Below are 12,492 nucleotides of genomic sequence, written 5' to 3'. Positions count from 1 at the left end.
TATACATGGCATCTACTTAAGATATTCTACTTGTTTGATTTTGATTGTTTTATTTTCTTGATGCTGCCTCAAAAGTGCAAGTGAGAAAAACTGAGACTTCTATCACAGAAACCTGCAATATTTGGTATGACTTGCAGGGAATATGCCCTAAGACTAGAATGTCTTCTTTTTTTTATCATTTATTTTCAATAGCAGGAAGAATTATGTGTGCATTTAAGATTATGATTTCAGAAGGAACGTTAGGCATATGTAAAAAGTAAAACTATATTATTTCCTCAGCAAGGACAAAATCCACTTTGCTTGAATATAAGTCAAGGTTAAAGCTACAGGAAAATTAAACGTAGATGTCCCAGAAAAATCTTTATGTTTTGTTATGTTCATCTTATATTGGAAGCGTGTTCCTCCAAACAAAAGCTGTTCCCAAGCATACAGAGCATTACATCAAAGGATAGGTGTCAAGTCAATCTATGAACGAAGAAATGAACGGGTCATGGAAGCTTTATTAAAAGATAAGAAAACCCTATGGCAAGTTTTCTAAAACCAAGTGTCTGTAGTCAGGCTTCTTAACAGAGTCTAAAGCTCTTCACAGTTATCTACCATGACACCTAAATGCACACCTGACATCACCTTGTGCATACACTGGGGCAACTTACTCTCAGTATTCTCAGGGCGAGGTGTGTGCTTAACTATGTTCCTGGATCTCAAATAGGGTATTTAGTGTTTTTCCAGAGCTAAACTCTCAGGCCTTGAAAGAACACAACCATGGAACTACAATTTTTCAAATATATAGAAGGAAGATGAAGTTCAATTCCAACAACAGTTGTCTTCAATAATTACTTCTTTCTATGGTGAAGACTGTAGAAATTGCCTGTGTGCCCAATACTTTTCAAAACAGACTTAGAGGCCAAATTTTGGACATACACTTTTCAAATGTTACTCCACATTACCATCTAATAAGGGGGAGAATGTATCATCATGAGAGCAGAAATCAAAATGACTCTACAAATATTACTGAATGAATATTCACTTAGAATTTTAGATTAATGCTGAAGATAACAAACTGATTCTGTTTGACTTAGTATTTTTTAACTCATAGATTCAAAATATCAGATTGTGAAAACTCTTAACATTACAGATAACACAACTATAGGCTTCTTATAAAATCACAAAGTTGCAATATTGTGAATGAAATAACTACTTTCGTTAAGAAAATAATTTATTTTCCATAGTCACAACATATAATCTAGTATCAGTTACTGTACATATATTTTCTTGCAATACTCTGACTGTCTATGAATACTGGATCCACAGATGCCACTTTTGCTGCTATAAAGGAGTGAATACAGTGTAAAACTGCTGTCAGATCCTGAAATTCAAGTTCCTGAAAGAAGTAAGAGAAAAAAAAAAAGGAAGAGAAAAGGTGAATTCAATTCAGGCTTATAAACATTTTACATGAATACAGAGCAGACTAGTTAGAAAACAATAATGGCCTTAACATGAAAATTGAATCTTTACAGGAAACTGTAAAGTTAAAATTGTTAAGAATAAAAACTGTATATCCATACCTTGCTCACTGGCAGTGCCGCTCTGTCAACTGTCAGAGTTTTCACTCTGTGCTAATTTATTGTTTATACTGTACTCAGTTTGGAAAATGAAATCAGTCAATGTGCAAGAACATTCAAATATTGCAACACAGAATAACTAAGGTTGGAAAAGATCTTGAAGATGACTGAGTCCAACCATTAACCCAGCACTGCCAAGTCTACCACTAAACCATGCTGCTAAGTGCCACATCTATACTTGACAAACCTCCAGGGATGCTGGCTCAACCACTTCCCTGGGCAGCCTGTTCCAATGCTTGGCAACCCTTTTGGTGAAGAAATTTTTCCTGATATTCAATCTAAACCTCCCCTGGCACAAGCTGAGGCCATTTCCTTTCATCCTGTCACTTATTTCAGGCAGTTGTAAAAAGTGGTAAGGCCTTCCCTGGGACTCCTTTTCTCCAGGCTAAAAACCCCAGCTCCTTCAGCCACTCCTCAAATGACATTCCTGCCTGATATACCACCAGATCTGTTGCCCTTCTTAAAGTGAAGGGCCCAGAACTGGACACAGGACTTGAGGTGTGACCTCACCACTGCCGAGTACATGGGGACAATCACTGCCCTGATCCTTCTGGCCACACTATTGCTGATACAGGCCAGGATGCCATTGGCCACCTTGGCCACCTGGGCACACATTGGCTCATGTTCAGCTGCTGTCACCAGCATCCCCAGGGCCTTTCATAGAAGGCAGCTTTCCAGACACTCTGTCCCCAGCCTGTAGCACTGCCTGGAGTTGGTGTGACCCAAGGGCAGGACTCGGCATTTGGCCTTGTTGAACATTATTAAAGAATTTGACAAGTTAAGGCTGTTTGAGGATGATGTGGTATCAAATTAGTGGAGGGTAGGGTGGGGAGATCACATCTTTTGTCAGCCTCTGAGGGAAAGATGAGAGGCCAGAGGGAGGCTGGAAGATAAGGTGAAGTCACACCACACCCTAATGACAGAAACGAACATGGCTGGGTATGAAATGCCTACACCCTAATTCACAAAAAAAGGCAGAATGATTCTTAAACAGTTCTCAGATTGCCTTGACTTTTTACAACATATTTCACCTCCTGTGCACAAGTTAACTTTCTTTTTCCCCTATGATCCCAGACAGTAATAGTCTGACACAATGACAACAAACATAATGTAAAAAGCATGTTCAATTTAAGTGATACTACTATGTGTAAAGTCTGCAGCTGGTTAATATATTGTGGGGACACTTGAGACAGTTTTGGTTTGAGGAGAAGACTGTTTTCAAAAATCTATTGGCTAACCAGCTGTTTATTGAGGCACACTCCACATGCTTGTTTTTAAGCAAAAAGCAAAGCACTGGACTTCTGCTTTTTCTGTAACAGAACTTTATAGTATGTCCTAAACAAAATTGGCCCAAACAGAATATTTGACATATAGTCACACATATCTAAGGAGAAACTGGGGTAGGCATTTGCTTGCATGTAGATTACAACAGGGAAGGGTGAAAAGTACTGGGGGATAGTTTGAAAGTATGGATTTAGTAAAAGATAGGGATGGCTTTCTGACTTGGGAAAATGTAGATGTTGCATAGTCTGAAGACTGGGACACAATATGTCACTTTGCTATCTTGAATACAGTTTTATAGGTGGAAATTTAGGCTCTTAAGCTTTGGTATGTAATATTAATTCTTCCTAGAAAATAACATCAATGACACTTTAAAACATACATTGCTCTGACAGTATTTCTTTTAAAGTACCATTTCTCTCTGTACTCAGTCAGGCAGATGAGTAACTGATCATTTTTATTTGCGCTATACCATCTAACAGCACCCTTATGTTTGCTTTCCTTATCTGAGTTTGCTGCTTTTTTGGTTAATTGAGATTGTCAGTTTTTAAGAAGAATCTGTGCATGTCTAATATTTCTATAACCAAAGCTATTTCAGTTTACTGTATGTACAGTAATAAGTAGATTAAATACAACAAAGGCACTAAGAGGAAGACACTGAGAGAAGAACACAAAAGATTGGATTAAAGCAGTGGGAAGATAAGACTGCAAACCTTCCTGCTGGTACTGAAAATATAAAAAATGAGCACACTGCACTGACCTCCTTCACTGTATGTGCACAGCCAAGGAAGAAAAAGATATGTTCTTGTTTCATCCACCCACCTAGGAGAGTTGGATTTATTACATATCATAAAGAGCTTGACAGGCCTGTTGCATTATTACTATGAACACAATTTTATTGATAACTTCTGAGAGCTGTTGAATCACTATTTGAACAAGACATGAGCCTGTATCACATAAAAAGCAAATAAAGGAGATGCTGACAGTTCTTATTATTGTGCCCTGTGCATTTCATGACTTCTTTAAGGACACTGGTAAGCCTCAGTGTATATTATTTGGTGGCAAGAGCACAACTATTACCACTGTAATAGTTGTTCAAGATATGTTTTCCAATCAGACTGGCATTTTTTTGGTTGTTGTGGTGTTTTTTGTTTGGTTTTGTTTTGTTTTTTGGGGTGGGGGGGGGGGGTTGGTTTGGTTTGGGTTTTTTTGGGTTTTTTTTCAGGTTAAAAACCTAAATAAAGATGTCCAGGTTTTAGCTCCAGACAACATCAAAGTCAAAATGGAAACCAAAATTCTAAATTTGGTTCAGCAAGTATAACAGGGCTTGGTTGCCATATAATGGATGAGAAGAATATGCAGGGCTCTTAAGTTATCTTCTTGTAACAGCCAAGAACAGCAACATCTAGTTGAAGCTTCAATATGGCTCACAATACTCTATTGACCACAGTGGTTTCTTATCTTTCTTCAGTAAATATTTGAGACGAAGTAAGATGAAAAGAAAATGGAAATGCTCAATTAAAATATGCTTGGGAAAAAAGTCTTATCTTCCAGCTATATACCTACAGTTTAGCTAAGGGAAATAAAGCATCAATACAAACCTAAAAGTATTCATCTTATTTTTTTTCTTTTTTTAGAGCAACCTTGAAAATTTGGGTAAAGAATATCGACTATTATTAAGATTGCTTGTAATTTCTCGATACTAAAGGCAGGGTAAGTTCAGGGAAGTACTGAAGTGGGAAACTATAAGAAGTTGTAGGGAATACAAAGAACCTGAAGGAGAAACAACAGACAGGAATCTTGGCCTTATTATCTCCTTTCAACCGAAAACTTCTTAAATGAGGAATGTATTGTTCACTAAAACTGAAGTGCACAGGAAGAAGTACTTGACTTAAAATTTAGAAGCCAAAATAGAAGGAGAAGAAACATCACATCTAGCTAGTAAACAAGACACAAAAGTAGAATTCCCAAATGTGATTATTATACCCCCAAGAATTCTTAAAATATAAAGTTAGACATAGTCTGGAAAATTCTTTTGCAACCTTAGCTCTCTGTTTTCTGCGAAGGGAACGTAAGTCATCTGCATCAAGCTTTCTTTTGTGCATAGTGGCTCATTTACTCAGGAAAAATGAAACTTCTATTATTTGATAACATTTTTGTTTCTCGTTATTGGCTGCATTTCACTGTATAGCACCCTCTGGCCTCCAAAATCTCTTTCAGTGCAATAAGCAGGAGCAAATACTGGACTGTATTATGGGTATTAGTGTTGGGCAGCTTCCAGCCAGCCTGTAACTCTCAAGTCAAAGAAATCATACCATTTAGGTGGTGGGCATACACTTGATTATATATACCAGTTATCTGAAGTGGAGAGGCTGCACAGCTGTGTCCCAGGCCCATTTAATGTGGAATCCTAGTGGGTACATTGCACTTTGCAGAGGCAGTTGTAAAAGGTGTAATCAGTGAAATGCTGATAAATCCTCAGTTACTTAGTATCAGTCTTTTCTCTGACCTTTAATGAGCTTTTTCTAGGATCTTCTAACATTTACAACACATATGTACATTTAGGTACATAGATATTCAGAATTCTGTATGAACCAATCACATATCAGCTACCATCTGATACTTTCAAGGTATTTGATTCACAAACATTCACGTGAATTTTGCCAATTACAAGATGTTTTCATTAGACCTACGTAACAGAATAATTTTTAATGTTTTAACAAATTTGTCTCCTGAACAAAATTTGCTGCAAAATCATCATAAGGACTCATCATAAGGATTATCTAATGATTTAATGCAGTGATACATAATATAGTTTTTGCATTAGTACAATCTTCCTGTCTAACCTGAAACAAGTTATGTAAGCTCTCTGCAACACATGATCACATATAAAATGAAGACAGTAGTCCTCTTCTGTCTCCAGGGACTACTGTGAGAAATGAACTTGAAATGGCCTGCTACTAGACAAATTATTATACATTGTACCTTTTGTAACAGATATTATAATATCTTTTACAGTAGAGCCAAGAGGCAGCTCAGGTTAAGCTTGCTGATGAAATCCTGAGTAATTTACTAATACAGATGTAAAAAGATATATTGCGTGTGTTGTAACTTTATGACAAATAAGGAAGGTTATGGACTTCCTCCTTACAATTTTTTTTAAACATTAGAAGGATAGGCAGAATATATCTTTTGTGTATGGTAACTATAGAAAAATATCACTTTATAAGTGACTTTAACCTGTACAACTTCACCTAAGAATATTTGAAAACTTTCATAGGTCTTCAGATACCTTTCGGTTGTTTTCACTATTTGTCCACCAAAACCCAGCTGAACACACTCTTATCTTCCTTTTCTATGTCATATCACACCAAAGTTCTCCTCCTTCTTTTTAAAACAACATAACTGAAAAATCATCTATTTATTTTTTAATTCAACAGCAAGCTCGGGATCAAAGGGCAGAATCCGTGCAGGTTACGGCATTGCAACCAGACTTCCAGAAGACTACAACCCTGAATGAGAAACTGCTGAAGTTCAGTTTGGAATCTTAAATCTAAGTTGCAAAATTTTATTTGATAAATACTAGAGAAAAAAGAAAAATGAGACACCACTAATATCTCATCTATAGCAGTGACTGGACGGCTCCATATTCCAGATCCTGCAAAGAATCAAGTGCTCTTAGTTGACAGTAGAACCAATAAATTTCAGCAACTACTTGGCCTTTTGCAAGAATATTCTCTTTTTAAGCTAATAAATGTTACACATTTTTTTTAGGGAACTGTAAACATTTATGTGTTTAAAAATTTAAGTCCACTTATATAGCAGCTTAAAAATGTACTTAACATTTATATAGTTTTATTTTTACTTTATTTCTTTAAAATGCAGTTTTTAGACATTATATCTACTACAGGTTGACAGAATAACTTCACAGAAATGATCTTTCTGAAAGAGTAAAATACCATCATAACACAACTTAATAACAGGCTTGTAGAAATAGTGTAATAAATCTATGGGTATTACATTGCTTCTGTTTATTGTGAAGTTTCTGAAGAACGGGTAAAAAATGATAAACTGTGATGTGCTAACCATATGTATATCCAGTAGAAAATGGGATTTCCAATGCCTTGACGGTAATTTTATTTCATGTTTAACTAAATTGAAGAAGAAGATGTTGCTTACCTTTGTCTCAATTTGTTTGGTGTCTAGATTTTGAAAAAGCAGCTTTACTCTTGTTTTCCCATCATCTGATGAGCCTTTGAGCTGAGAGAATTTAAATCTCCACAGAACATTCTAAAGAAAAAGAAATTTGATTAAGGACTCTGTTATATGTTTTCACCTAGAACTATAGAATGACAATCAATGTTTGTCTAAAATAAAGCACTAGGACAGTAATGCAGTGCATGATAACAGGCTCTTTGCAGAGCAATTAAAATTAACATTTTTGTACCCTTTGTGAAAGCAAAAGAGGCAATATTAATATTCACTAATTAAACTATTTAGAAATTCTCTAAAATATAAATGTTTCAATTGCCTACATAACATAAAGATGGCACAAGCTTAATTCCATAAAGACCCATGAGGATATTTGTATCAGTTTCAGTATGAACACAATTCCATGCCATATCTTGATCTTTTATATTTCAGCTGGCTCATTTGCATAATGTAGATAATTGTGACTTACACAGATACTGCAAAGCTGAACTTACTGATGTGTGAAATGTGGTTTGAAATTCTCAAATGAGCTATAGAAATGCAAAAATACTATTTCTGAATGTAGTCTCAGAAACGACAAAATGTGTTCTTGTACATGAATTGCATGGCCTGGTTTTTGGTAGCAGGGGGCTGCATAGGTGGCTCCTGTGAGAAGCTCCTGGAAGCTTCCCCCATGTCCAGCAGAGCCAATCCCTGATGACTCTGAAGATGGACATGCTGCTAGCCAAAATTGGGCCAATGAGAGAGGCTGGTAATGCCTCTGGGATTACATATTTATGAAGAAAATTAAAACAAAGTCACACAGTTTTTGTTCTAGTCAGAGAAGAGGAGGTGAGAACATGTGAGGGAAACAACATGGAGACACCAAAGTCAGTGGAGAAGGAGGGGCAGGAGGTGCTCCAGGTGCTGGAGCTGAGGTTCCTCTGCAGGCTGTGGTGCAGCCCATGGTGAAGCAGCTGTGCCCCTGCAGCCCATGGATCCATGGGGGATGCAGAGATCCACCCACAGCACATGGGGGAGGTGCCTGTGCCGGAGCGGGTGGATTCCCAGAGGAGGCTGTGATCCAGTGGAAGAGCCAGTGGAGAGAGAGGGCCCTTGCTCCCAGGCGGGAGCAGCCTGTCCTTGGAGGACTGCACCCTCTGGAAAGAGAGAGCCACGGTGCAGCAGTTTTGGGAGGGCTGTGTGCCCGTGGGAGGGACTCACGTTTCAGCAGGTGTGGTGGGGCTGCTGCTCGTGAGAGTGGACCCATGCCGGGGAAGTTCAGGAGAGCTGTCTCCCATGGGAGGGACCCCATGGCCTCACAGGGGAAGACTCCTCTCCCGGAGCAGTGGAAGAGAATCTCGGTGATGGACTGACCAAACCCCCATGCCCTGTCTCCCTGCACTGTCGGTGGGAAGGAGGGAGGGGCTGGGGGGAAAAGGTGTTTTAAGGGCTTATTTTAAGGGGTTATTCTCAATATCCTCCTCTGATTCTGTTAGGAATACACTCACTTTGTAACTTTAAGTTAAGCGTGTTTTGCCCTTGAAGTGTTTCTCCCAGTCCTTATCTCAACTCATGAAGCCTTCCTTAATTTCCATTTTTTTCTTTCTCTCCTCTGCCCAGCTGTGGCACAGGAGGGTAAGTGACTCTCGTGGGTGCCTGGTGTTGGGCCTGTGTCAAGCCACAACAGTTCTACATTACATAATGGTTTGTAAACTATACAAGGATTCTAAGCTTCCTGGTCTCCCACAGGTTTATGCATGGCATCTTACTAGCGTTGGCAGATTCTAGATTGACAGATATGCTTTAATATTTATGTAGATACTTTGTAAAAACAAAAATTGGGCAATTATTTTTGAAATCAAGATAATTTTCTGTATTTATCTGAATATTTTCTATTGATCACCTGAAAATGTGTAATTAAAAAAACCCACAAGGTAACAACTTGCACCTGGACTTCCTGCTGATGTTTCCTTTAATGCCTATAATCTTAATGAAAATTCTCTGCACATGTTGAAATGTGGTTCAGTCCCCAGACACTGCTGAGGAAACACAATTTAAATATTTGGAAGGTTATTTCAAAAGCACACATGGAAAAAAGTTTGCTGTGTTCCATTTTCCAACATGCCTCTCCTCAAAATATTTTTTTTAAGTAGACCTGTGCTACCAGTGGTATTTGGAACCCTACTCACAGTTTAATGTCCTATAAATAAAAAATATCTCCTGGTTCCCTGCAGACATAAATGTCACCAACTTCTTAGAGAGACATAACAGATGAAGAAAAACTGAACTATGCTACAGCACTGTGATGGTGCTTAAACTTTACATTCACGAACAGATTTTAACTGGCTCCAGAGGGCCTAATTAGACCACCTGAAAAGTGTTCAAAGCTTAAACGAGTTTGGCTCTAAACAGGATAGATGAATGTTTGCTATGTAATATAACTCCTAAGGTGGAGATGAATCAAGAACTTAGGAACAATTTAGTAATAATAAACATTGCTGGAGTCATCATCTCTCTCAACAGTTGACACCGAGTGGGAAAGATGAGAAGTAGATAGCACTGGAAGGTGGAAGAAAATGCACTTTGGGATCCCTTTATATTGGAGGAGCGGCTGGAGGCACAGGATGGGGAAGATGAACCAACCAAGCCAACAAGATAAAAAAGAATCTCTACAATGAGATATAAAGTAGATGCAGGCTACAGAAGTATCTCAGTGATGGGCCCAAAAAGATTGAATGAGTTAAGCCCATCAAGAGCCTGGAATAGAACATGCAGGAAAAGAAACTGTTCTAGAAAAGTTCTTTAAAAGACATCTTTCTTGTGCTGGAGAGACAAGTCAGAATATGGGAGAGAACCAACCCTGCAGAAACCATGGTCAGTGAAGAATGGGGAGGAGGTGCTGTTCCTGAAGGACTGCACCTGGCGGGAAGGACCCTGGCTGGAACAGTTCATGAAGAGCTGCAGCCCATGGGAAGGATTCATGTTGGATTCTGGAGGGCTGTGTCCTGTGGGAGGGACTCCACACTGGAACAGAAGAGTGTGAGTTCTCCTGAGGAGGAAGGAGTGGCGGAGACAATGTGTGGTGAACTGACCACAGCCCCCATTCCCAATGTGCCTGTGCTGCTGGAGAGGAGCAGGTAGAGAAAATTGGGAAGCAGAGACGGGTGGGGGGAAGGTGTTTTAAGATCTGGTTTTTATTTCTCATTAGCATACTCTCATTTGATTGGATTGGCAATAAATTAAACTAATTTGCCCAAGTGGAGTCTGTTTTGCCCATGATGGTCACTGCTGAGTGATCTCCTCCTGCCTTTATCTTGACCTGTGAGCCTTTTGTTGTATTTCCTCTCATTTGCCCAGCTCAGGAGGAAGCCAGGTCAACCCCCCACACTCCAAAGCAAAAGTTCTTGTGCTTTTTATTTCAGAATTTGTAATAAGAAGGCCCTTTAAAAACTGTTTTTCAAGTGTAAAAAAGAATGTTTTTCAATGAGTACATGAGCTGGTTGCCCAAAATTTGAGACTGAGATTTTGAGTCATAGAGCAGATGGGAGACTGGCCTTTATTTTAATAATCCTCTTTGAATACCTGCTGGGGTGCAAGAGCATTCTTTGCATCAACAGAAGACCTTAATTTTTTCATTAAGTCCAAGAAAAAATAGATTTTTCAGTAAAATTGCTATGTCCCTAATGAACTGTTAATTGCTTGACCACTTAAAGAATCTTTTTTGCATTGGTAGAAAATATTCTGAAATAGCTATGCATAGGGGAAAACACAGTGAACTCCAGGTGACAATTATGGGAAGGAAGATGAACTGCAGAAGTCACCCATTATTGCCTCACTCTGGCTTGAGGATGCAGAGAACATCTCCATCTCTCACATAGATGAAGAATTAATGTACGTGAGCTCTCCAGAATTTTTACCGTTTAGCAATGGAATAAGTCTATCTGCTGGTATTCTGTGTTTCTCCTCAGGTAAGCAACAAAGATTCATCTAAACCCTCCTCGTCATCAATTCTGAATGTAGGCACTGTGACACAAAGTCCTATTAATAGAGTAAGTTTATAATTTTAAAGGTAGGAGTACATGCAGTCTTCACACTTAAAAGAAACCCTTTCTATAGGCTAGAGAGATTACTTCCTACAGTTAATTTGTGGTTACATGCAAATTATGTAAGAAGCAGGATTCCAGAATGTAGTATCACCTCAGGCAGAGAAGGGTATACAAAAGTATTTCCTGAAATTTTATATTGCTTTGTGGGATAGCACAATTTAATTTGTCTAAATTTTCATGCAATCTTGGTCATTATTTCTCTGCACAAAGATTTCAATAGATTTGAAATTTTGGGGCATTTTGGCCCCAAACCCACAAAATGCCAACATGCAAAAGCTGGATCCTGCATCAGTATTTCCAAATGCAGTGTGTTTCCTCTTCACTTAGAATGACTGACTGAATTTTTAAAATATATTTGAGAAGACAGACCTTCTACTGCACAGTTCTATTAATGCAGAAACATTTTTTGTATATATGTTTGCTTCTACTGTCAAACAAATATTAAAATTCACTTAGAATAATATGCATTAAAGTACCACTAAATTATATAGAAAATAATAGCATTATAGACAGGGCTTGGAAGTTGGCATGTATCATTAACCATTCCATGTAGGCACTTTCTATATAGCCACTGTTTTGCAAGATATGTCTATGTAATCTTATAGATTCTGACTTTGAAAAACATTTGCCCTTATTCTCTTTATTTCAGACATGACCTAAATTTCTTATGATGGAAGAATAATTAATCCTATTTTATATCTGTAGCTTCAAAACAAATAGAATCAGGTGACATTTCCTTTTTTTTCATGACTTCTAATCTTTTACAAATCTTGAAGTTTTTTCATTATAACAAACCAAGTTCTCTGCTAAATATAACTTCCCTTTGCTTTTATTACTTGAAAAGGAAGTTACTTTTTTTGTATCTTTCTCCAAAATGTATCTTTACATGCTATACAACTGTAATTGCCCCTTTCAAGTCCCAAATTGACTACATTTCAGTAGGGCTAAATAAGTAAATATTACAGTACATTGGAAGAATAAACACTGGGCATAAACATGAAAAAAATGCAATAAATGATAACTTCAATAACTGTAAAGCAATACAGAGTTATGTTTTCCTCTTCTTTTACTCTTACCTTTGTTTTACTGTCAAAACAGGTAAATCCTAGAGCAAAGTCGACTGTGAAACACAGGGTATCCCCTTGCCAACTGCACATATATGTTTTAGACTGAAAAAAAAAGGTATGATTTTTGAGAGGACAACCATCACTGTAAATAATCTTATTAAAATAATATTTTATGCAGGTGGTTTTGGGTGGGAAGACACTCAACTGACAGCACTGGTACTG

The 12,492-nt window shown here is 37.9% G+C and overlaps 1 protein-coding gene across 1 annotated transcript in view; it reads right to left on the bottom strand.

The window, feature by feature from the left end:
- Positions 1–1,249: 1,249 nt before the first annotated feature.
- Positions 1,250–12,492, bottom strand: part of SNTG2 (syntrophin gamma 2) — a gene marked incomplete at both ends in the record, with an annotated part of 228,706 nt that continues 217,463 nt past the window's right edge. The window contains 3 exons of the mRNA XM_082302591.1: positions 1,250–1,381; positions 7,083–7,193; positions 12,280–12,372. Of these exons, the coding sequence (XP_082158717.1) occupies positions 1,250–1,381; positions 7,083–7,193; positions 12,280–12,372 (336 nt within the window). The remainder of the gene's footprint in view (positions 1,382–7,082; positions 7,194–12,279; positions 12,373–12,492) is intronic.

This window comes from Coloeus monedula (genome assembly GCF_965178545.1).
Source record: "Coloeus monedula genome assembly, chromosome: 2".
In the NCBI taxonomy this organism is placed as follows: domain Eukaryota; kingdom Metazoa; phylum Chordata; class Aves; order Passeriformes; family Corvidae; genus Coloeus; species Coloeus monedula.
The sequence above is the reverse complement of the archived record's forward strand: the minus strand, read 5'-3'. Positions and strand labels throughout refer to the sequence as shown.